Source organism: Solea senegalensis, linkage group LG9 (genome assembly GCF_019176455.1).
Source record: "Solea senegalensis isolate Sse05_10M linkage group LG9, IFAPA_SoseM_1, whole genome shotgun sequence".
NCBI classification, from domain to species: domain Eukaryota; kingdom Metazoa; phylum Chordata; class Actinopteri; order Pleuronectiformes; family Soleidae; genus Solea; species Solea senegalensis.
In genome coordinates this window covers 24,422,746-24,449,529 of record NC_058029.1, presented here as the reverse complement: position 1 = coordinate 24,449,529, position 26,784 = coordinate 24,422,746, and the positions used below count along the sequence as shown (strand labels likewise).

Sequence of the window (26,784 nt, the reverse complement as noted above, 5' to 3'; positions counted from 1 at the left end):
CACATACACACAGAAGGCTACAGTAGGCTACAGTAGGCTTTTTCTAACTGGAAAATGAAGTTTCTCAATCACTCACTCTCCTGCACCAAAGTCCACTGAGAAAATCAGCATTTGTAGCCCACAGGGACACGGGAACTGCTGGTCTGCGGCTGTTTTTTTTGGTAAGATTGTGGTAAACCCAGACTTAATATTTCTTATATAACACTTTGGATCAAAAACTCATCTGTGCCATGGTGTAAAAGAGCTGATTTTCCCAACAGGCTTTGATGAAGCATATTCTTATATTATGATATTGTAGACGTAAGCAGGCTGACTGAGAGAATGTTTTCAAGTTGCTAAGATCCACTTTTCCTTGTCTTCCCACTGGCAGCCATGTTTTCAGTGAGAGCAAGCATCCGTGTCTCAAGCCGGGGGTGGGGGGATGAGCCGGGGACACGCTCGACGCAGTCAGTGCTGCCAGTGAGTCAGTGCCTCACACAAGCTCACTTCAAAGCACCTTCACCATGGCTTTAAAACAGGCTAAAGAGAATCAGTAAAGCAGAGCACCATCTCACGAGCGGCATTTTAAATCCCCCGAGCGCTTGTTATAGCCACTGGAGAGCAACTGAGGTCAATAATAAACTTAAATAGCAACCACAGCAAGCCCGTCCATCACCACGCACTTTGTCTTTGGTCAGAGTGACCGCGAGCCTCACTCCACACACAGTTCACGTAAGGCCAAAGTTGCACTTCCACTAAACTGCGTGGTCTACTCTCTCGTGGCAGTGCTGGGGTGTGGGTGAGGCTGAAGGGGTGAGGGTAAGGGTGCGCTGCCAAACAGGAGACGCAAATCCCACAGATCAGACATCAAAGTGCTGGAGAGCTGCACCACGGCAGTGCAACACACACACACAGTATATCACAGCATGAAGAAGAAAACTGGCAGCAACGCCTTCAAAATAAAAGATGGATAGATACAGTAGATAGATAGATAGATAGATAGATAGATAGATAGATAGATACTGTAGATAGATAGATACAGTAGATAGATAGATGGATAGATAGATAGATATTTAGATAGATAGATAGATATTTAGATAGATAGATAGATAGATATATAGATAGATAGATAGATATTTAGATAGATAGATAGATAGATAGATATTTAGATAGATAGATAGATAGATAGATAGATAGATAGATAGATAGATAGATAGATAGATAGATATTTAGATAGATAGATAGATATTTAGATAGATAGATAGATAGATAGATAGATAGATAGATAGATAGATAGATAGATAGATAGATAGATAGATAGATACATACATAGATAGATATTTTGATAGATAGATATTTAGATATTTAGATAGATAGATAGATATTTAGATAGATAGATAGATAGATATTTAGATAGATAGATAGATAGTTAGATAGATAGATAGATAGATAGATAGATAGATAGATAGATAGATCAACATTACAGATGCCAACTGCCATTAAAAGGGGAACTAGGTAGATACAGTAGATACTATAACATACAGTATTAGTCATCTCTTAAAGGAATAAAATAAAATAAACAACAATAATAAAGTACAGAAACATCATCAGTTTGACTATATTAACTATAGATGTGTTTTCTTGTGTCGAAAAAGCAAATACAGTTGAGAATATTTCTTTAATAAATGAATTAGCTCTGCCACCATTACAGTATCCCGTGCAGTGTGTGTGTGTGTGTGTGTGTGTGTGTGTGTTACAGTTACATGCGTGTACAGTAGCTGCTGCTGCTGCTGCTGCTGCTGCGGATAAACTCATGTTTGGCGCATGTGGAGGACGCAGAGATACTGCGTGTGTGTCTTTAACAGGTTGTTCCGCGTCAAACTGAACAAACACTGAGCAAAGTGTTGGAGTCAGTGAGCGGCTTGTTTCACGGAGCTGCGGCGGGACAGCGCAGAGACACCGTCAAACACGCCGTGACGAGAGACAAGTGTCGCCCGGAGTCACAACAACACGGTGAAGTTTGCGTGTTGGTGTGTTTGTCGGTCGTTTTTCTTAGTGAATGTATGCGTAAAAAACACAAACGTTACGGGGAAGAATGAAAGAGACTTTTTACCTAACAGTGTCCACAGCAAGGTGCACAGCAGCGACGCGCGTCCACTCGTTCTCCCGTCCATGTCCGCTTCAGCAACTTTTCTTCAACCAAAAGTATTCACTCGGGTTTGAGGCTCTGTGGAAAGTGTGAAGTGAGAATGTGGCTTCTTTCTTCACTGCAGCTCCAATGCGTTCTGGACCTCTCTCTCTCTCTCTCTCTCTCGCGCTCTCTCTCTCTCTCTCACACACACACACACACACGTAGACACACACAGAAATCTGATGCTGGTGGTGGCAGCTCCTCTCGTGGTTGATATATTTGCACAAAGGTGACCCTACTACCCCTTCCTCTCCCTCCCTCTCTCCCTCCCTCCCCCTGAGAGTGAAAAGGACCTGCTTGACTAATAATCATGTGTTGGAGCCTACAGGGGCCACTGGGGGCCCGCAGGATTTCTTTAAAGAAACTTAAAAGTGATTTTATCATGATGCTGGAGCTCACTGCAAATCCCTAAGAAGAAGAAGAAGAAAGAAAAAAACCTTCCCCAAAATAGGGGTAGTTATGGTTAGTTATGGTTAGTTATGGGGAGTGTGGGCTGTGTGTGATGGCCATGTAAGTGTGACGACAACGAACGGCGACATTGAACACAACAGGACTTGCCCCACCTTTCATGGGATATTTACGCCATCGCACAGGAGTGATGTTTTTCTGTCGTGGGTGGAGCTAATCTTACTGTACCATTTTACACTGGTGCCCCAATGGAAAGGTGCCAAAGAATGAACGGTTGGGACCAGGGTGTTTTTGCAGCAGTGACTACGCTGTGTGTGAAACCAGCCAAAAAACGATTTATCCACCAACGGAAGACTCACTGAATACAATCTATGACTGCCTAAGTCTATGATATCTCAAACTTGTCACAAATTTAATTTCTAAGTGGAATTAAATGTGTATCCTCTCACACGGTCACACCAGATTCCCAGGAGAAACTCAGCATTTGTAGCTTATGAGGACACAGGAGCTGCTGGTCCACTGTAAGTTTGACCGACTGTCCCTTTATCTCACTGCGAGAGAGTCTTTTCCATCTGGAAAGTGAAGTTTGAGTCGCTCTGGAAACATCAGCAATGTCACATGAAGGAGTTAACAATCCACTGCTGCCTCCATCCATACGTTCTAACGCTGAAGTATTTGAAATCCTTTGATTTACCTAAGTCACACAAAGTGACCAGATGAGGCAGCAACTCCAGTGTCTCCTGTGAGCTAAAAATGCAGATGTTCTCAGTGGACTCTGGTGCAGCTGAGCTGTTTACAAATGCACACGTTTCCAGTAAGGAAAGGCTTTGTTAAAGCCATCATATAACATATCAGGTGAAGATTTATCAGATAAGCCTTTTGTTTAGTGGATACATGTACAGAACTGTATATATGGACCTATTTGGACAGTGTGTGCAACATAAAATAACAACAACAAAAACAAAACAGAACAAACAAGAAAAAGAAACATTGTGCTTGTTGGTCACCTGATGCTAAATGAACACATAAATTAGGATTGTACAAAAACATTGGATTGACAACACTGCAAACCGACCAAAAGTACAAAAATATGTAATAAAAGTTAAAACAGTTATCGAGGGATGCCTACAAACACCAATCCTTGGACATGTGCAAAAACAAAAGGACCTCCATTCAGCTGGATGTGAAAATGCAGATGTTATGTTTAGGTACAACTGTAGACATGCGGGATTATTTTTTACACACTATAGCTTCTGGGTACAGCAGATTTAGATGAAATTAGCCCAAAATGAAAAGGTTGGGACAAACAATCCACTTTCCTCAGCTTTACCTAGACAAATTTCCGGACCTGGTTGGACCTCTTACTTCCCTAACTAGCAGGAGTCCTGAGGCCATTTCATGAGAGTGGGCTAAGCTGTCTGTCATTGACAGACATGCCATTCATTCCTAGACATGTAATCCCTCCAAAATCTGTTTGGGTGCTTGCAGGGTATAGGGGCAACCTATTTGACTATTTACAGTTCACATATACAGTTAAGGAGCTTATAGACAATGCTATAATACTAGAGTCTGAATGCTTGGACTGTTGATTTAGGCCAAATCCCATAAGCTTGAACTTGGGAAGCAAAAACAGATGTTGGTCCTGCATAAGATGGCATAATGACCACTGACCATCTAATTCACATGAGTCAAACCTAAGGCCCGCAGGCCATATTTGGCTCGCCGTGTAATCAGATTTGGCCCACGACATTGACACATACTGTGTCATCAAGTTACCTCGTTCATCAGTGAAATAAACAAATGAAATGTGGACTTTGAAGACACGGAGTCAGAATCCGCTTTATAAAACATTAGTACAGCAAATTATTAGCTATACGACACACGTGACTACAAGCCCGTATGTGCAGATTTACTGGAATACAGCAGAGGAAATCAGGTCAGACAGATAGATATTGCATTTCAATGGAAAATCATTCATTCATTATTTACGACATGATATTTACCGCTCCTCTACATTTTTGTGTAAGTCCAACGTTGATGTTCAGCCCATCTGAGGCTTTTCCATGAATAAATCAGTCATTTTATGAAAAAGTACTCATTACAGCAAATTTACCAATATACATATATATATATATGTATATATATATATATATATATATATATATATATATATATATATATATATATATATATATATATATATATATATATATATATATATATATATATATACATACAACATATACATGACATGGGCTCAGGCTTGACAACCCTGTATCTGTCTCTGTGTTGGAGACTAGTTGACTCTGGAGCGTCCCACCCAATGATAGACCCTTTCAAAGACATACATTCCAAACATAGTTGGTCTTAAACAACTGGTTAATATTTTCTCAGCCCTGTCTGAGGTGAAGCGATACGTGCAGCCATGCTTCACTGCTGCAACTCTTAAAAGTCGTGGCTCAGGTTTTCTGAAGTGTGGCATGAAACACAATCTCGCTGCCAGCTGCGATATAAGGAAAAACTGATTTTTAGAAACTTAAGTAAAGGCTTCACCAGAGAAATTACCTTTTTTTTATTTTGTGCATGTTGGAAGTTATGTTTTCACTGAGAGCTGTGTGTCAGTACCCTGTACAGCCTCACTTCAAACACCCTGAATTATCCCTTTAATGGGATTTGAACAGATGTAGTTTACCCTCACGATCTTTGAAACTGTCTCTCAGTGTTTTCTGAGCCAGGAGCGGAGAAAAGTCTTCCCACGACTATCTAACATCAATACCACCACTTATCCCTCATATTGACTCGGTCATAATCACCTCTCCACACACACACACACACTGTAGAGACATGACATCCACTAACACCGGGACCAGTCCTCTGGTGCTGGTCCCGGTGTGAAGGACTGTGCCGTAGTGTGCTTTACATAATACCTGCTGTATATCATTCTGCAGAGCTGTGGCAAATGCTGATTTAGCTGAACACTGGGAATTCTTACATAAGGCCTTTGGTTGGATATGCACAGGAGCTGATTTACTGTGTGGGCTCATTATCTAATGGAGCTGCAGGAGGGAGGGGAGGGGAGGGGAGGGGAGGGGAGAGGAAATGAAAGGAAGGGGGATGATTCGTCCTCCGAACACAGAGGACAGTGTACGTAACAGGACAGACCAGTAGGACACATGAAGAGAGGGAAAGAGGGACATAAACGTGGAAGCAGTGAAAAGCTTGTACAGTTGTACAATTGCTAGTACTATGTACGTATGTACTGTATATAGTATGTACTTTTGAGTTGGAGTTTAGGGATTAGTGACAGTGAATTTGACCTGTTCTACACACACAATCACCATTGTTCCCCAGGTGCAGAGCAATGCTGCCCACTGCTCCTGTGCCTGCAGAGCACGCCAGCCCTTCATCCACCTCTCGGGATTTCAACTGGCGACCCTCCATGGGATATTCATGGCAGATTAGCAGCTTTATTTAATGGTAAATGGTCTGGTTTGATACAGTATATAGCGTTTTTCTAATCCTGATGTGGTGACGTAAAGCAATTTGTGTTTCCCACGAGACCCGAGACTTCAGTCTAATGTGTGAGTGACACATTTGTACTGTCCAGTGTTTCTGGCGCCGGTCAGATCACAAAACCTGTTAGTTTTACAACTTGTTCTTGTGCTTGCACTATTTTCTTTTTATAAAAGGCGGATGGTTGCACCTCCTCTGACTGAAGTATAAATAAAGAGAAAGCTCTTTCCTATGCAAACTGATTCAAGCTGTCGCTGGAACGAGTTCTTTGCTGAAGTCAGTCTTGGTGACTTTGGTGACTATGGTCTGCTCAGCGTGTCCCGCTGATTTGTTTACAGCAGGTGAGATACAGAGGTGAATTTGAACATGACCATTGATGAGTAGCCCCGCCTCTTGACATGTAAAACGCTGTGTCAAACATGGGACGTGTTCTAAAATGACAGGGTGAATGACCCTGCAGCAACACTGGGATTTGTGCACAGTGTCATGATCCAACAGTAGTGTAATTACACGCTCTTCTCACTTTATGGTGCACATTATGTAAACCCCTGTACTAACAAGCCACTATACCATACTCACTTCTAATAGATATCTTTAAAGGTATAGTTTGCATTCAACATACTTTTTTAAATCACACAGTAGTTCAGAGATAGTGGGTGCTCCTATTGGATGTATCCTCTCTGTAAACAGGTCCCTTTTATGGAATAGTTTCTAGTGCAGCACTAATAACAAATGCCTATGGTGCAAAGAAACCTAAAAGATAATAAGTGTGTGTCAAAACAGAGAGCTGTGGATTAAACTCAGCAACCTGCTGTTTTTCTAGCTATTCCGCCCACTGTGGCTTTAAGAAAAGTTTGAATACACTCACTGATCAAACTATTTTGGGCATCGTACCAGGTGCAGCTGCAGGTTGTGGTTGTTTCTCATGCTATTCCTCAGGGAGAGAGTCCAAACACCTGACAAAGAAAGCTCATTTGATGACCACAGAAAGGTGCTGGGATATAGGTTAGCTCATTAATCACAAGCACTGGCTTCTTCTACTTTCACCGTTACATATTTTTGTTCACTTCTGCACTCACTCCCTTGTACAAACCACTTAAAGTTGCTTGTTGATCTCATCTCACTTGTGAAAGAGGCTCATATTTGAACTCCTCCGCTTGGGACAGCTCCAACACCCAAGAGAGTAATCTGCCATTTTCCAGCAGAGACGCAATTGACTCTGTGTTAACCACAATCCATTTACACTACAAACTCATTTATATACTACAAGTCTCTGGCAAGTATAGATAAACACCACAACTCGTTGTTGATGTCGAGCATTTGCTTAAATTGCTTTGCACAGAAGAACAAAAGTAGCTGAGAAGGATTACTTATGAATTTAAGTGAACATTTGGTCCTGAACAGTGAAAATTAGCATAAATTAGCATATATCGGTATAAAGTAAACAACAAAGACTTCACCAAAATCTACGAGTAAATGCTTAGTATATACAGTATAGTCCTTTTACGTTTACTGGTGCATAATTGATGACCTCATCAAATTGCGTCGTGAGGCATGACTCATTTACTCCTTACTCAGCCCACTTCCTTGGCATTTCTGAAAATCACGCAGCGGGGTTTGCTGCAGAAGGGGGCGGGTTCATGACTCTTTAAAGGGGAACTCAGTCGACACAAAAAGATGAATCAGTTAATTTGTTAACAGCAATTAACCGACCCACAGTTAATGGTAAACATCCCTGGTGGTGGCTCATGTTGCCCTGAGCAAACAAAGATCTGACGAGCTTGTTTCTAACTGCACATCCCCACTTTTTCACATGACTAATCTTCAGATCAGAGTTTTCTCACATAATATCACTTGGAGCAGTTCATCAGACTTTACTCAGCTCCCCATGGAGCATGGGCAGCACTACTCCTGTAGTCCTATAAACACTTTGATGTGTGAAACCAGTGGAGTTCTCCTTAAAAGATCAAAACATGTAAAAATGATGAGACTAATGTGTCATCTGCTGAGTACCAACACTTCTCTTCAGGGGTCACCATGGAGGATCACCTGCCTTCAGCTTGTACTCTCCCTCGTGTCCTCCGTCACAATGGTGATACAATAGTGACAGTGAATGCCAGTGCAAGAAAGAGTTGGGCTACGACATCATTGTTGGTGTATTGCTTGTCCACCTAAAAATGCAAGATGTTATCACTCAAACACGTTTCCCAAAAAAAGTAGTTTCAGGGCTCTGAAAAATGTTGTTTCTGTGTGGACAAAAAAAAGCCCCTGAGACTTTCAGACTTCAGGAGGAAAAAGGAAGCATGACACTTACTAACATCCTTATAAGTGAAATGTCACGCATCGCAGAACAGACAGTCCGTTTAATAGAACCTTGTTTGGTGTGATTTACACCCCCACCCCATGTCAAAAATGAGGTTACCTGACAGAGAGAATAATGCCTAAAGCGAAGGATGAAGAGAAACTGAGGCACGGAGACACTACAAAGGGAGCGGAGATGAGTAATGAAAGAATAATGAAGAGAAGAGATTAGAAGTGCAGGAGGAGGAGGAGGAGGAGGAGGAGGAGGGGAGAACTTTAATTCCAAAGTCAGGGGATGGGTACCATTTAGCCCCGGGGAGTAACAGCAAAGTATAGGCAAAAAAAGAAAGAAGAGGGGGAGAGATTGAACATGAGAGTAGCTGTAATCCTGTATGAATTCTGAATGAATGAAAGATGTGTTGAAGCCTCATCCTTCCTCCTATATGGTTCTTTGATCTATCTCTTTGGTTCTCCTTCTCTGTGATGCCCTCCATCTCTGTCCACTCTAATCTCTCCATAAATCATGATTACTCCACCCCCTTTTATTCTACCCCACTCCTGCCTGCTCTGATTCTGTCTCCTTCTCTTTTCCTGGCCTCGTTCCCCGTTGGCCGGACTACAGATGATCACGCAGCTGTTTTACAGGCACTGATACAGTGCGGCGCGCGAGTCACGGTGCCGTGATGAAGCGATTCTGTGGGAATTCAGCACGACTTCATGTAATGTGCATCACTTACAGTCACTGCCAGCTTACTCTGATGATCAATAGACCCAACAACTGACAGAGGTATGAACTATTCATCATGACTCATCATGACTTTCTCTATCCACTCACTTTCTCCAGTCTTTGATCTAAAATTTATTTCAATTGGCCGAACAACAATAGTTTGTACAAAAATGTGTGTTTTCCACAGAGAAAGGATTTATACTGTTGGTTGTAATGAGATCCAACTGTTTTTTTTGGTGGATTCTGCTCCAACCACAGCCACTTTTCCACCCGTCGAAAAACACTCACTAACACCTGGTTATATTTGGCTTTTATGGCTAAAAGATGGTAGGAGAAAGAAACAGGTGGAGAGAGAGAGAGAGAGAGAGACCTAAGTAACCCATTCACATGCATTCACTCACACATACAGCGCATCTACAGTATGTGCAGCGCTTGTTTTAATCACACATTTTTCCTACCCATTCACAGCCGTCAGGAGCAACATGCTTGCCCAAGGACACATCGGCATGTAGACTAGCAGATAATCTAACCCACAACCCTCGAGTTGAAAGACAACTTGCACTACCACTGAGCTATGCCATCGACGAAGGAGAGGAAGAGGAAAAAGAAGGAGAAGAGACCAAGAACCAGCAAAAGGAAGATTTATGAACAACTGAATGATTCCAAAAGATACAGAGGCCAACTGCCTTTAACTAACTAACTAACTAACTAACCATCTATCCATTAAACTGACCTCTGGATGTTGTCAAGTGTGTGCATGTTCTTTATAAAAGAGGGAATAGTCACTAGCCAGTCAATATGGACAGGGTAAGGAAACAGGAAATAGCGCTGAACAATGGGGCACTCGTACTTTTCCCTTCGGTTACAACGGCGTGAGTCACTTCATGGCACTGCAGCCAGTGTTTAAGCATAAATAACCTTTTTGTATATTGTAAGAGGAGGAGTTTTTTTTTTCTTCTCTAGCTCAAATACTAGCCCATAATGAAATCCCTCCAACGTCACAAGGACAACATCCATGGAGATGACACTGGAATAAGGATCTCTGATTCACAGCAGTAGCATTGATGTAAAATCACACACACACACACACACACACACACATGTCTTGTCCCGCCCAAGGTCAGCAGAGCTTCACCAAACACAATATTCAGCATAACACAAATAACACCTTTTAATAATTTTAGTTTGTTGAATTCTATTTTGACATCATGCCATAAAAACTGAGTATTTAAATAAGGCAGGTAATCTGTAATATTACATGAACCCGTGTGAACGTGCTACAAAAACCAGAAGAACGTTCTCTGCCTGTGGTTGGTCTGACCATTGATATCACAAATGAACAGGAAACAGAATATGAAGAAGAAGAAGAAGAAGAAGAAGCTAACAGTGCCACAGCGGTTAGCTCAGTGACAATGCTAGAGTATTTTGGAGTTTTTTTACTTTGGTTCCTCATTCAAACTCAACAGTAATATGAACATGAAAGATACTGAGCATTGTCCCATATTGTAAAAAGTAAGGTTCTAAAACTGTCATGGCTAATGGCTATGCTAATAGCATGAAAATGAACGAGTTAGAGGAAGCAAATGCAGATTAAGTCAAAAACCTGTTAAAACCCAGGGTAAATAGGGTTATTTGGGTTATTGGGTAATAATTAGCACTGACACAGCCCACGCACCAGAAACTGGCTTGAGACACAGACTCATTAGTCTGTTCCACACTAAAAATGGTGCATATTTATGAACCCGTGTGAACGTGCTACAGAAAACAAAAGAACATTCACTTTACCTGAGGTTGGTCTGACCTTTGATATCACAAATGAACAGGAAACAGAGTCAGAGTATGAAGAAGAAGAAGCTAACAGTGCCACAGCGGTTAGCTCAGCGACAATGCTAGAGTTGCTACTATTTTGAATTTTTTTTACTTTGGTTCCTCATTCAAACTCAACAGTAAGATGAACATGAAAGATACTGAGCATTGTTCCCATCTTGTAAAAAGTAAGGTTCTAAACTGTCATGGCTAATGGCTATGCTAACAGCAAGAAAACGAATGACACAGCCCCCGCACCAGACACTGGACTCATTGAAAACGAGTCTTTGTCTGAGGACAAATCTGATTTTAACCACTTCACAAAAGGCAAAAATCTCCTCTTAAGTCTATGATGTCTTTAAAATATGTTTGTTGCTTTATCTGCATCTTTACACAGACTTTTCTGACATTTGCGTCGCTTTGTAAACTGCTCAGTCAGAAAATCAGTGATTTCTCCTCAAAGCACACAGGAGCTGTTGATCCACTGCTGCCAGTTCAAATGTGGTATTTTCTGACTTCTGACGATGTCACGCTTCCGTTGGATTTACCTCAGGGACACAACCTTAGCAAAAGAGACTGGTTCTGATTTCAGCCGGAGCATCCAGAGCTGCTTCCATGATCACGAAAAGCAGAAATAACCTGAGAAATTAATCTGTAGATTCTTTACGTGGCAAGAAAAAACAACTGAATTCTGGGTAAAACCTTGGTGTGTGGATACAGAACTCATTCAGGTTTTCATGCACCATATCAGGTGCAGAACTTCATCCTAATCAAACTCTCCCACTTAATTCCATATTAACAGAATTTGCAAGCTAATCTTATCAATATTCTTTCTGTGCCAGTCGTGATTAAATCACAAATGGAAAAGTTACTACTAAAATGGACACAATGAACCATTTAATGAATTTCTAGAGCAAATAAATATGACTCATTTACAGAGATAAGTGAATGTTCCGTTTGCCTTGCCTTCTGTGCAGCCCGTGAAGCGCATTTGGCTTTTCTTCACGTCTTTTTTTGTAGCTCGAAGAAGACATTTAATTAGGACTCAAAATCCCCAACATCGCTGCACTGCTCTTTCCTTTGCTTACAAAGGGCCGTGAAGAACCCCACGTTGGTGTCATCCTTGCATTTAATACCCGCGGGCTTCAAATATGAATATTTTTTTAAATGTAGAATATTAATCGTCCTTCACCACTGAATGAAATGCAAGCGAAAACGCTCACATGTGCGAGGATGAATTCTTATTTGCATGTTGACGCTAACTTCACCTTGAGCAATGTTATTCTGCCCTTTAAATGCCCTTTTGTTGTGCGCACACATACACACCATTAACCTGCCACACATAATGTGCATTTTAAGTCTTAAAAATAATGACTATATACCACGTTTAAATGAATTCTCATAGAGTCACATCAGTGACACAAGCTTTTCAAATAAAGCATACGTAGATCAGCATCTCCTGTGTCTCCACAAGCTAAAAATGCACATATTCTCTCCGGAGTCTGGAGAGTGAGTGCAAGCGAGTTACAAATTAAAATTCCTAGTCAGAAAAGGCGGTTTAATGGCAAGTTTAAGTGGCTATTCTTAAGATAATAGCCTTTAGTGTAGTCACAGAAGTCAGTGGTTTATTGTGCGAGCGTCATTTGTCGTCATGTGTCTCAAACGCTGTCCGATGTGTTTTTCCACCTGTGCGTGCATGTGTGCATATTTCATGTAACTCTAGCCAAGGACCCATCTGTGTGTGTCTGGTGAAGCCTGAACCATTACATCTCTACTGATGTGCTCGGGCCCCCCATGACAGGGGCCAGAGGGCGGGGCTTTCCCTGGGGGACGCACAGTCCCAGAGTGTCTTATTCACACACACACACACACACACAATCATACATCGATCTCACTGATATACTGACCCACAAACGTCTTTCCCTCGTTCTCTTTGTCCCACTCCAGCATTGTCTTCCTCACTCATCTCTCCATCCAGCTCTCATTCCCCATCTCCTCTCACATCTGCACCGCCCCCTCTGTGACTGTGAAACTACCCCCCCGTCTCTCCCGCTCTTGCTCCTAATGGGGGGTTAATTATGGCATTACAGTCACAATGACTGTCGTGGGTGCTGAGTAACCGTGACACACGCTCATGCACCACGGCCAAGTGTTGTCATCAATGCAGGCCTCTGTGACTCCACAAGGAAAGACAGGAGTGGGTATGAGTCCAGTCAAGGTTCTGATGATTATACTGTCGAAAGGATGCTGAAGATGTGGGAAGACGACAGAGAAGGTGCATGGGTGTTGTGAAGGAGGACGTGAGGACGCAAGGGGCAAGATGGAGGCATCATTAATGGGTCATTAATTCCATCACAACCTGAAAGCATGATGTAAATCGAGCAATCTGAGAGACAATGACACTTTACAGCCTTTTGCCTAATACATCGCTCAAACTCTTCTCTGGATACAACTGCCGTACACAATCACAATGTTCAAGCCCCACAAGTCGAGTCTGCCAGAGATTTGATTTTGCTCTGGCAAGGATGACGTTTTTGGCCAAGTACAGAATCTCCCGAAAGAGGGAACTAATCACAAACAAGGATTTTCTGTTGCTGGAGGCGGGGTTTAATGCAAAGACAGAGAAGTGATGTCTGGCAGCTTTTGCATACGTCCAGCATGGCAGGCCACTGGAGAGCAGCTGTCCTTCAATTCAGCTGTTGCATCCTGCAAAAGTCCTTTTTACGATATTACTGGATCGCCATCACTCCGAGTTGACATATTCTCCTTTGCTCTGCAAAAACAACCATATCATTGGTCTGATTAGTTGTAGGTCATTTAGGTCAGTAGGCATCGAGGCGACACTTTCACCAGTTTGAAAACTCTGGATCTGTGTTTTAGTCAGGCAGAAACTGAAACCTTTGAAAACAACGACACATGACACTTTCACTTTCACCTCTCAGTCTCAGTTTGAGACACAATTCAGTTCTAATTCTTTACTTATAATGAATAAATAGTATGATTATAGTATGTATACATACATATATGTATAAATATATATAGAAAGTATATATGGGAAAGTGTGTCAATGAGTAATTCTTCTACTGTAATTACGTCTGAGTTGTAAATCTGAGTTCAGGAGACTTTGCTGTGTAAGGACTACACATGGATAAGTGTAGAAAGTGGCACGCTCACACCCAGTGTACCTCAGTGGCCACATGATATATGTTTTCAGGTGTGTTAGTGTGGATGGAGTGTGTGGCCCCGCGATGGACTGGCGAACTGTCCAGGGTGCACCCCGCCTATCGCCCTCTGTCGCTGAGATTGACCCTCTGGTGGAGGATAAAGCGGTGGATGACGATGGATGGATGGATGGAGTCTGCCATGTTATGAGAGGCTTTGACCAACACAATGGGAGTGGGTGCCGAGAGCCCAGCACTGGTAACATGCTGCACAGGAAAATGCAGTAAAAATGGAAAATCCTCCATTTTGCCTAAAATAAATGCAAACAAACATGTCAATATCAGCACAGATGGAGAGATTACAGGACAGAGAGCGGTGAGTATTCCTCCTTCAGCCTGTGGATGAAACTCGACCCTTTTTTTAAAAGTTTTTCCAGCAATTCTGCCAAAAAGAGAAGGTTCCTTTCATTAAAAGGAACATTTGCAAGCCAGTGTGCCCGGGGCAGTGGACAGAACACTTGTCACAACAAGATTTAATGCATCTCTGCAGCGGGGCTGCCAATGGAAATGAGAGTGTTTATCACACTGTTGCAGCAGAGCAAGAGGAGCCACTCAAGTGTGGAGGGGGAGGGGAAGATTTCCAGCTGATTCACCCAAACACACATGTTACTTTTTTTTTACCCCATTATTTGAGATTTTGAAGTGATTGTAATTTAAAGGCGGTACGTTTGACATTAAAGATTAAACATCCAGACAAAGTGGTCGGCGTATTCTGTCACACTTCACTACCTCCTTGTGAGTGAATTACTTCTGCTGCTGAGCTCGCCCTTTCAAATCAATAACTGTTATTCAAATAATCAAATGGCAGCAGATGCTTTTGCCTCAAATGGGATTCGGGGGAAACTTGAGTGCCTGGTTGTAGAGCTCTAAAAGGGGGTGCATCAGGGACCCCATCCCACCACAGTCAGTGTCTTTACATGCATGCCATGTAAACACAATAGTCCTAGTCTTAGTCAGACTAACATACCTGGATAATGCAATTCATAGTCCGATTACTCCTGCATGTTTACACTTAGTTAGAGTGGAGGTCAGACTTCTGTTCTGCACATGCACCAAAATGTCCTCCCTGGTCTTTAACCCGGAAATCAAAGGTGACGACGTGTAAACTGAGGCGGCGGCGGCGGCGGCGGCAGCGTCTTTCAACAACCACAGGAGCAGTGCTCTGTCTAATTTGAATCATACAGAACTACAGCACCGCCAATCTAGCGCCACCTATGGAGGCAGAGCCAGACGTACGCTGTGTGTCATCATCCGTCGACATCCTCAGATCAACCCTGTGTTCCGTCAGCTCCGGTCACACGTCCACTCTGACTCGGCTTCACAGAACTGAGCTGTGATGTCACCACCAGAGGCTGGGCTGGTAAATGACTCACTCGCTGAGTGACCTGAGTGACCTCGCGGTTCTTCGTCACATTGTTGTCCAGAGAACCACAATCCAAGTGAGGGTGATGCAGCACTTGACCACAGGCAGAGATATTGTTTCCCTGCTCATAATGTGTCACACGAGCAACATCACTGACTGACTGGTTTGTGCTTTATTTTTTTTCTCACTGTACAGAGGAAGCCTTACCTCATTCAAAATGAATCACTCTGAAGGGACGAAACACTTTTCACCACATTTTAATCTGACGTTCATTACATGCTTTTCATTGATGTCATTCATTTATTCATTGTCTACCACTTTATGAGTGTTTTTTTGTGGCACAGATTTAACCAGCAAACAAACTGGACATTATACTGTACATGGAGTATCATTCTCAATCAAAACATGGTTGCCAGTCAGGACAAAGTATTTTAAGTCACTTAACAAAAGGCTAATAATAAAATAATAACATCTATATCATAAAAATGTGTTTTCTACTTTATCTTGCTGCAACACAGGCTTTTCTGACTGGAAACCTAAGTTTCTGCTTACTCTCGTGCACCAATGTCCATAGAGAAAATCACTTTATGTCACTTAAAAAAAAATCTGAACATAGTATTCCAAATGCTGAAGTGACAAAATCACACATTTGTCCTTCGATCAACAACTGGTGTGTTTGTCAGTGGACAAGAGAACAGGTGGTTCACTTTGGGCTGCTTGTGTTACTGTGTGTAATCATAAACTGTATTTAGGAACACGGGCATAGAATTCAACTTACAGTCCTTCACAAATTGTTCCTTCATGCACAGTAAATATCTGCAGAGACTTAAGGCATTCGTTTCTCTTTGCTAATGACCATATAATGACCAGCACAAGAGAGGAAGTCAATCCTTTCCTTTCCTCGCCAAGCGACTAAACCCTAACATCACGCCTACTTCTTGTTCTGCGTATGTGCAGGAATTAACCACTGAGCCCAGGCAGGAAGTTGATTGACTTTGAATATAGAAAGATAGAAATGACAATGAATACAAAAGAAAAAGGGGAAAGAATAATGTGATGGGATAGAAATACATAAAAGCCACTTTTAACATTTTTTAAAAAAACATTTCATTTACTTACTGTGTGTTTTTTTTTTTTTATTTAGAGATATTTATTTCTTTTGTTATTCTTGTGGCGCTTCCATGACTCTGTAGGCTCCAGCTGTGATAGGAGGACTGAAATGGAAAAGAGGGAACGAGCAGATTATGCACTGCCTTCTGGCTGGACCACCCGCTGTGTGGAGAGAGTAAGAGAAAGGAGCACCTGGGGGCGGGTGGAGGGGGGGGGCGGGGCGTCTGAGGAAGTCACAGTCAGAGTTGGAGGGAGACAGCAGCGAGGAGGAGAGGGGTGAGGTCAGTGAGGCACAAATACAAGATAGAGACAACAGAACGTAAGAGTGGAATAATCCACTGTGCAAGGACTGACTGGCCACACACACACACACACAGGTCTCATGAATGGTGGCCAGACTTTAAACTGAAGGTCTCACAGCCTTGAGATACTTCTGAAGTGTTGCTGCTGGATTTTCTTTTTCTGTTGAGCCATGCCGAATTAATGCAGATGTGTTTTATCTACTTTGTGACGTCTGACCTTTGACCGTGAATGTCCAAAAGAAGAGGAAGCCACTACACACCTCAGAATGCCACGCTTGTTAAAGACGGACGTTAACAACGATAGAGTTCCAGGTGAAGCCGACATCGACCATACAGGGATGTGTGAGTCGTTGTTCTTAGTAATAGATTCATTTTGCATTATAAATACCTTTTTATTGTGAAATAACATACAATACACAGACTCTTATTTTGAAATTCTGTGAAACATCTGTCATATTTTATCACTTATACTATTGTTTTTTTATTGAAATATGATGATGGAATATCTACTGAATAGTTGGGGTCCAGTCACGTGAAAACTCTCCCCCTACTGGTCAGACTAGATGCTCAGTGGCCCAAACACCATTTCAGGCATCTAACACCTTGGCTAACTGGATATAAACACTGTCACCAACTGAGCCAGTGGGCCCCTGGGCACAGATGGGGAAAAGGGCCCCCCGCACCACCCCACACATTCACCCACAAATCAACCAAGTTGTATTTAAAACCCAAAGGTCCCCCAATTTGGAAACCCTGACAGAGTCTATGCAGCCTAGTTTTGATAAGGATCGCGAAAAGTAAATTTTGAGAGAATATTTTGAAGCTGGGCATCAAATTAAACTATTATAAACTGTAAAAATCTATTAAAATTATAAAACTATCTCAAATGTGACAACACCTAAATTAATAACTACGTATCAAACTTCGTGAGTAGCGGTGGTACTCGCGAAGTTTGATACGTAGTTATTATTTTAGGTGTTTTTCTGGAGCTAAAAGCAGCATTACGGAGATCAAAAATTGATTTGTCAGCGCAAACAAAGCGTTTTCTGGTTAGACGGACTTCCTGTGTTACATTCAAAACATTCCCGCGTCTCTAGATGACGTAAGGACCCTTGGGGAAGCATTGCTAAGGCAGCAGCCAGGCACGTCACGTCCAAGCGTTCTGTCGCTTCTCATTGGCCAACAAAGCTGTCAATCAAAATTCGGCGACGACAGCGTCCTTCTATTGGCTGTAAGGAAGCCAATGAGATGTCGTGCATTCATATAGACCCTTCCCTCGCGGAGATACAGGCCAGCAAAGAGAGACAAGGCTCAATGGACCTTTGTTTTTGGAATGGAAAATATATAAAAGTCTGCAGGGACTTTGAAACAAGGACATGAATTGTTTTATTCAACACTAATGGCGCATTTTCACCGGCTCTACTCGCCTCAGCACGGCACGACACGGCAAAAAAAGTACCTAATTAACGTGGGCGGAGTCATCACTGCACGGCTGAATGAAACTCATCCGGAAATGTTTTTTTTTTTTTGAGGTGAACATGAATTATTTTCATTTTTTGAGTTGTTCTCTTTACTATGACACCAACAGTATTCATATAGACCTTGTGGTTGCAGAGATACACTCATTTCATTATGAGTGTGCAATTTTCCAGCAGAGACCTAAGACATAGGCTTAGGGCACAAGCAAGAGTTGTGACCTTGTTATGACTCGTGAGTGACCTGCATGTCAGGAGTGACAAATCCATACTCATTCATCCAACTGTACCTTCAGTAGACTAGCACACTAACCTACCTCCAATTAACTCGCAAGACCGCTGGGCTTATATTTTCAATAATAAGAATACCTATTATGGTATTCTGCTTTTCAAAATCCTGCCGACCACTGATTGGTCGTCACTGGAAGAGTCATGAGCGCGACGCCCGACACAAGAATCCAAGAGAACGACGTGGAACTGTCAATCACGTCACGGCAGTTTCATGCAGCAGAGATACTATCAAGTAGTGGAAAACGTGACGTGCCGGAACTGTACAGTGAAAAACACTAAGTCACATCTTACAGAACTTAACCTTCATTATTTATAGAGGGCCCCATAAAGACATCACATATTAACCAGTGTTATGTGGCTTCAGGGCCCCATTAAAATATCAGGATAATAACACAGAGGCTCAGGCTTCAGGGCTTCAGGGCCTGGGCTCGGTACGCACACACATTTACACACTTGTGTGTCAAATAAGCAATACTTATACTTATATAATAATACCAATACCATTCAAAAGCTTATTTTCATTGAAGTGAATCTTTTGAAATAATGGTATCAGGCATGAGAATGGAGTGTCCTAGTGGTGACATGTGGTAACTGCACTTAATTTAATTTTTAATTAATCCCCTTAGGGAAATTATTCTCTGCATTTTGACCCATCCTAGAATTAGGAGCAGTGAGTAGCGCCTGGGGAGCAATAGGGGTTGGGTGCCTTGCTCAGGGGTACCCCAGCCCTTTCGACCTGGTGGGGACTTGAACCGGCGAACTTCCGGTTACAAGCCAAGTACCCTTTCCACTTGGCCACAGGATTTGCACCCGCCGCCAGCGTTCTGAACACATGTGGGAGGGAGAGGTGAGGTGAGGGGATGAACAGCACATTTTCCGCATTGAGCCTTTAATGCTGTGGACAGTGAGCACATGTGACATGAAGCGTCATATCATCGAGGGAGAGTTGAGCAGTAAAAAAGTAAACAATAACTGTTGTCTGTGCATATACTTGACAATGATTAAACAATTATACAATGCCACTTATTGAGTTGTGTAACTTTGTATTATTTGTGCTTTTTCTGCCATCGCTGCAGACGTCACAGCACACTGAGCACTGTGCGTAATGATGCCATCTTTTTTCACTTGTGTGTTAGGATTTTTGTCTTTGGGGCTAGTTTGTGTTGCCACTGAGACCTGAAGCAGCTGCTGAGTGAAAGACATGATTAACTGTGTGTGTGTGCGCGCGCGACAATACACACCTCTGACTTCTTAATTATGCATTTTGTGAGCGATGAAGGAAAACTATTTAAAAATCATTCGTTCATTCGAGGCAAAAAAAAATGAATGCTTTTAACGCGAGACAACATTCACACACCGTGAATCGCAATAAAGATATTGACATGAACTTTAACATACACTCTCCAAATGTCAGGGCCCCTGCTGGTGCATTGCTATTCATGAGATTCCAGTGCTGGGCGTCGACCTCAGCTGGCAGAGAGAGGACGTGCGAGGAGGGAAATAAATATAATGTGAAATGAGATAATGGAAACTGAAAATGAGACAGAAGGAGAACCAAGAGAACGACTTCTGCGTCAGGACCCCACAGACGTGCCCGGCGGCTACAGCGCGACGCGTTAGCACAATGTTGCACCAGACCGCTGCCACGGCGGCGTCTGAGCGTGAAAATGAAGTGCCCTCTCCGACGACGGCTCCCTGGGGTGTGCCTGGGTTTTTATGGACGTGCAGTACAATTCATATACGGTCAAATGCAGCATTTGGTCTCAGCTCCTCTTCAACCCCAAAGGTCTTAAATCTCGTGTCCAGAGCAGAACTGGCCAACTGTCGATATTACGACTTGACTTGACTCAACTCTACTGTCGACTCTACTGTCGACTCTACTGTCTTTTGCTTCTCCATCAGTGATGGTACCTCATACCTGGTTCCAAGCGCTGAAAGAGCTGAAGCTAAAATGTGACGTCAACAGACTGCCGGTCACTGATTGGTCAGAGAGTGTCGTCACTGAAGGAGTCATGAGCGCGACGTCCGACACGAGAATCAAACCCGAGAAGTCATGGAGACGAGAAAAGTCTATAAACACAGACCATACTCTCAACATGTTCAGCTTTATATCCACATTTATCTCATTTATATTATATTATTATATATTATTTATAAGCAGTATCGCCCAGCCTTACGTTTAAGCCCGACATCATTGCTTTATATCGAATGATGTAAAAAAGTATATCGTGATAAGATTTGTTTTGCCCCCCATATGACCACGCCCTCGTCCAGAGTCACTGTATGCACCATTTGCATGTTTCTGCTGCTAAGAAAACAGCGACTGCGGGGAAAGTTTTGACAGAACTGTGGGTAAAGCGACGAGGAAACGTCTGAAAGCAGCTCGGCAGTTAAGAAGGTTCCCGCCGACACGTCCCTGCATCTCTCTGTCACAGTGTTTGTGCTTGTGCACACAGATAAAGTCTCTCTGTGTGTGTGTGAGACACATGTGCTCAACAAAGACAGTAGCCCATTGATAACGGCGGAGATTGTGATGGTTTATCTGTTCCTGCAGGGAGGTAAGATACACACACACACACACTGAAGGCCATTGACAGACTCAAGGTTGGTCCATGTCCAAGGACGGTTTGGTAGGAATGTGGAGCAGAAACATCAGCAACAGAGAGTGAAATGCTTTAAAAAAAACAGGTAAAAAGAGGAGGAAAATGTGTGACGGACGAGCAGAGACGACACCAAGGACGTTTGGAGAAAATGAGGACGTGTTGGAGAGGAGGGAAGACAAGAGCGACGGAGGAAATGTGTGTCCAAAAGTAAAGTGGAGGGAGCAATCGCTCAGCAGCAGCAGCAGCAGCAGCGGCAGCAGCAGCAGCAGCAGCAGCCGCCTGAAATGAGTTCCCCAACCTCTGTAACTCTGCACCACAAACACAATTACACACCTGGGTTTGGATGTGTGGCCAGAAACAGAATGTTTTTCTCCAAAGTCACAAGATAATCACAAGAGAGCTGCACACACACACACACACACACACACGCCTGTCGCCATGGTTCTGCGGTTCAGATGCTCGCGCTACAAAACCACAGAAACACAGTGAAACACAAACGATGTCACTTCCTCATATGTGCAGTCAGAAAGAAAGAAACATTTCACATTTCATGTCATTTTATGTCAAAAAAAAAAAGAATCATTTCATTTACTCGCTGTACTTCTTAAAGGGACAGTTCAGGATACTGCGGTACTGACGTGCAGTTTAGGACCCGCCCACATGTGTAGTACATATGCCAGCCCTGTGTGTGGCGCTGTAGCGCTGTACACCCTTACTGGAGAAGAAGATGTGCATACAACACAGGGCTGAACCATTTTGAATAAATATCAAATTGCGATTATTTTTGACAGGAAATGTGATTCACGATATCAGATTTTTACATCGTTATTCTCATTTTTATTCAAAAACAAACATTCTCTTCAGTCGATGATTTGTCTCTAAATACTGGAATAAAAACACAGTTTATAGCTTAATATAGTGACAGCGGCCACTTCTTCAGTGTAATAAATAACAGGGAGGTTTCACGTGTCATGTCGTCACATTTGAGGCTTTTCACGTGTCATTGAACACAGTGAAGGTCAGTGGAGAAGTGATGGAGCGTGACAAAAAAACCACAACGTGGGAAACAGTTGCATGTTGTTCACGTGTCGTTTGGTGACGCCGCGCATGAAGAGAACCACGTTTTGTTTCCTTTTAAACGCGTGACCGACTAATGAGGGCAAATCGTCCGCTAAATACTTGACGGTAAATCTACAACAATCAGCATTTTTTTCTGCAGGAATATTGGTAATGCATTCATGAAAACTTTAGATTAAGTAAAAACAAAAGCTGACAAATACAAGTTAAGTTTTCCAAAAGTTGATTTAATGTGTTGTTTAACAGGCCGTGAGAAACCTGGTGTTTCAGATACTGACAGTGTGATGAGTTGCTCTCACATGGGTCAGTGTGACGCCTCTGCCCGACATGGAGATGTTGGAGATGCTTCTCGAACCTCACACTGACATGTATGGGAAGGTAGGGGGAGCCAGTGAGCGCGATAAAGAAATGATGATGACACGCAGGGCTGCAGACACTTCCTCCTGTCTCTGCAACGTCAGAGTCCGACTATCTGCACAGACATTCGGTGTCAAGCTGTCTCCCTCTGTCGGGCTTTTGTTCTGTGCAGGGCTGCAGTGTCAAAGCACACACACACACACACACGCACACACACACATGCACACACACATGCACTGTACCCAGGGCACACTGTGCAAGTCAGTCAGATCTGCTGGCTTTGTAGACGGCATCTGTTCTGCACCCCACCCTCTGTGACAGGTGGAAGGGATTCAGACTCACAGAGAAACACACACACACACACACACACACATGTTGGCACTGCATTCTTTGTGTGGACATAATGCATTCTCTAGTCCTCTACCCAAACTTTAACCATCACAACTACATGCCTAACCCTTACCCTAACCCTAACCCTACCCTAACCCTAACCCTAACCCTTACCTAACCTAACCCCTTACCCTCCCTTACCAACCCTAACCCCCTAACCCTAGTCCTCTACCCAAACTTTAACCATCACAACCATGCCTAACCCTAACCCTAACCCATTATCCTAACCCTACCCCTTTAACCCTAAACCCTCCATCACAATACATGCCTAACCCTAACTCCAAACTTTAACCATCACAACTACATGCCTAACCCTAACCTAAAACTTTAACCATCACAACTGCATGCCTAACCCTAACCTAACCCAAACTTTAACCATCACAACTGCATGCCTAACCCTAACCCTAACCCAAACTTTAACCATCACAACTGCATGCCTAACCTAACCCTAACCAAAACTTTAACCATCACAACTACATGCCTAACCCTTAACCATCACAACTACATGCCTAACTCTAACCCCAAACTTTAACCATGCCTAACCCCTAACCCTGAACCCTTAAACATCACAACTACATGCCTAACCCTAACTTTAACCATCACAACTACATGCCTAACCCTAACCTTTAACCATGGCAACTACATGCCTAACCCTAGCCCAAACTTTAACCATCACAACTACATGCTACATGCCTAACCCTAACCCTTAACCATCACAACTACATGCCTAACCCAAACTTTAACCATCACAACTACATGCCTAACCCTAACCCTTAACCATACCACTACATGCCTAACCCTAACTTTAACCATCACAACTACATGCCTAACCCTAACCCTTAACCACAACTAGCCTAACCAACCCCTAACCATCACAACTACATGCCTAACCCTAACCCTTAACCATCACAACTACATGCCTAAACCAAACTAACCATCACAACTTTAACATCACAAATACATGCCTAACCCCCAACCCCTACATGCTAACCCTAACCAACCATCACATACATGCCTAACCCTAACCCTTATGCCATCACAACTACATACTCAACCCTAACCCTAACCATCACAACCCGCCTAACCCTAACCCAAACTTTAACCATCACAAATACATGCCTAACCCTAACCCTTAACCATCACAACTACATGCCTAACCCTAACCATAACCATCACAACTACATGCCTAACCCTAACCAAAACTTTAACCATCACAACTACATGCCTAACCCTTACCCTTAACCATCACAACTACATGCCTAACCCTAACCCTACCCTTAACTGAACATCCCCCCCTTCCTTCCTCAGTGTCTGTGCGTCTGTCTCCCTCCATGAGGTCGAACACCGACAGGCGTCGTCATACTCCAGAGGGACGAGCCGCCGAGTCATCACCTCCTCTCATCTCTCTGATCTTTATAGCATCGTTTCCTTGGCGACTGCTTCTTTTTCGGGGAAGTTCAGTCGGCACCAGTGCTGTCCACACATCCATCGTGTTCTTTCTGCTGTTCCAAAATCTGGGCTGGGCCGAAGTAGACCAGGACCTGAACTCCACCCGGGATTCCTGGTTTCCCCTGGAGTTCACTATTAGACATTTCTCTAAGGGTTTACAGTAGGTCCGTGGTTCTCAAACTGTGGCTCGTGTACCACCAGTGGTATGCAAGCTTCCTCTGCTGGTACATCTTAATCTAATGTCACTATACCAGTGTGTGAAGTACATGTGAGGAAGAGGAGGATGATGAGAGAGTAAATGACCTCTCCTGTGAAAAGCTCTGATTACATCACTGATAATGCTGTTACTTTTTATTATTATTATTATTATCATTATTATTATTATTATCATCATTATTATTATTATTATTATTAGTAGTATTATTATTGTTATTATCATTATTATTATTATTATCGTTATTATTATTATTAGTATTGGTATTATTATTGTTATTATCATTATTATTATTGTTATTATTATTATTATTATCATCATTATTATTGTTATTATCATTATTATTATTATTATCATCGTTATTATCATTATTATTATTGTTATTATCATTATTATTGTTGTTGTTATTATCATTATTATTATTATTATTATTAGTATCGTTATTATCATTATTATTATTATTATTATTATTATTATTAGAAGAAACAAACATGTAGCAGGCTGTACTGTGTGGGAAACCTGGTTGCACCTGTGCCTTCCATGTGGTTCTGCACTGCAAAACTTGCAGTCAGTCGAGGACCAGCCAACATGTCCTCATAAAGACAGGTTTACATGAGGTTTACACACACACACACACACACACACGAGTTCAGAGAGATCCTACAGTCTGTGACACATGGTTTGAGTTTCACCACAATCACACACACACACACTTGTGTGTGTATGTATACACCTGCTGTGGGGCAGTAGCCTATAATGCCAGGCAGGCCGAGCGGCACATTACATGTTTACACCACCTGCTCTCAGGCAAAACACAGGATGAAGGATTAGAGCTGACAGCAGACAGAGAGGCAGCACACACACACACACACACACACACGTGTACACGCACACACACTGTATGTCAATAAGGTCAAAGTTATTCTTTCTGCTTTGCAACAAACACCAAAACCCATCTATCACTCAGCTTGTACACACACACACGTACACACACACACACACACTGACTGGGACTTGTTTAAGTGTGTGCATGAGATTCTTGTGGCGCCGTGGGCTCCTCCCACTCGCAGACGCCGGCGACTCTGCTCAAGAAAAACAACGCCGACCCTTTTGGCCTCAGACTAATTTCTATAAACACAGTTAGCCGACAGAAAGCTGAGACACTGTGGACTCCACGCCACCACCGTGCTGCTTCATGCGACGCTTGTAATTGAAGACTTTTTGAGACCGGAATTTGGTCTCAAATACAGAAAAATAACTTTGACTAGTACAAAAGACACAGATGCACGCTCTCACTGCAAACACTGGGTGCTTTTTGTGAGGGTTTGTTTCTTTTACATGCCCACACTTAAGTCCATACAGAAAATCCGTGCTTTTATCTTTATCATAAGCTCGTAATATCGTGATTTATGTTTGTTTTATAATTGAAGACTGCACATTTCCTGCAAATCTGTACATCTGTTCCAAGTTTATAAAACGATTATTAATAAACTGGTTTACTAGTCTTTATTATTATTATTTTATTTTTTTAATTCACGTCCACCGCCACACTGAGCGCTTCACTTATTTCTGATTTTACTGCCCTGTAAGGTTAAAAATCAAGAGTGAATAACACATCTATAATATAATTAATGCCTTTTGAGTGTTCCATTTGTATCAATAATCACCAAACACAGGCCACTCCTACATCAGCTTTGGGCCTTATAAAGGCTTGGACCGGCCCTGCACGCGGGTCAACCTGAACTTCCTTGACAGAGGCAACAGGAGATGAAGAACTTCTCTGTCTCGTTATGTGAAAGTGTTGATTTTCTCTGTGGACTTTGATGCAGGGAGTGTGAGTATTATACAAAGTGACACAACTTTAGGTTCCCTGCTAGAAAAGGCTGTTTAACAGTGAGATAAATAGCAAAAGTGGCTTCAATCAGTTTGTCCTTGTGTCCGTGTATGTGTGTGTGTGCGTCTTTGAAAGGAAGTAGCTGAGGAAGTGCAATAAATATCTGCAGATAT

At 42.6% G+C, this 26,784-nt stretch overlaps 1 protein-coding gene and 1 long non-coding RNA gene across 4 annotated transcripts in view; one reads left to right on the top strand and one right to left on the bottom strand.

Annotated features, from left to right (window-relative positions):
- The window catches only part of bcam (basal cell adhesion molecule (Lutheran blood group)), a 57,018-nt gene extending 54,719 nt beyond the window's left edge, over nt 1-2,299 (bottom strand). For all 3 annotated transcript variants that reach the window (XM_044034235.1, XM_044034236.1, XM_044034238.1), the window contains exon 1: nt 2,093-2,299. In XM_044034235.1, coding sequence (XP_043890170.1) covers nt 2,093-2,153 — 61 coding nt within the window. In that variant the 5' untranslated portion in view covers nt 2,154-2,299. The remainder of the gene's footprint in view (nt 1-2,092) is intronic.
- LOC122774745 lies at nt 1,895-9,617 on the top strand. Its single transcript, XR_006361021.1, has 3 exons — nt 1,895-1,992; nt 9,015-9,179; nt 9,588-9,617. It is a non-coding gene; the product is annotated as an uncharacterized LOC122774745 (long non-coding RNA).
- Nucleotides 9,618-26,784: the final 17,167 nt, after the last annotated feature.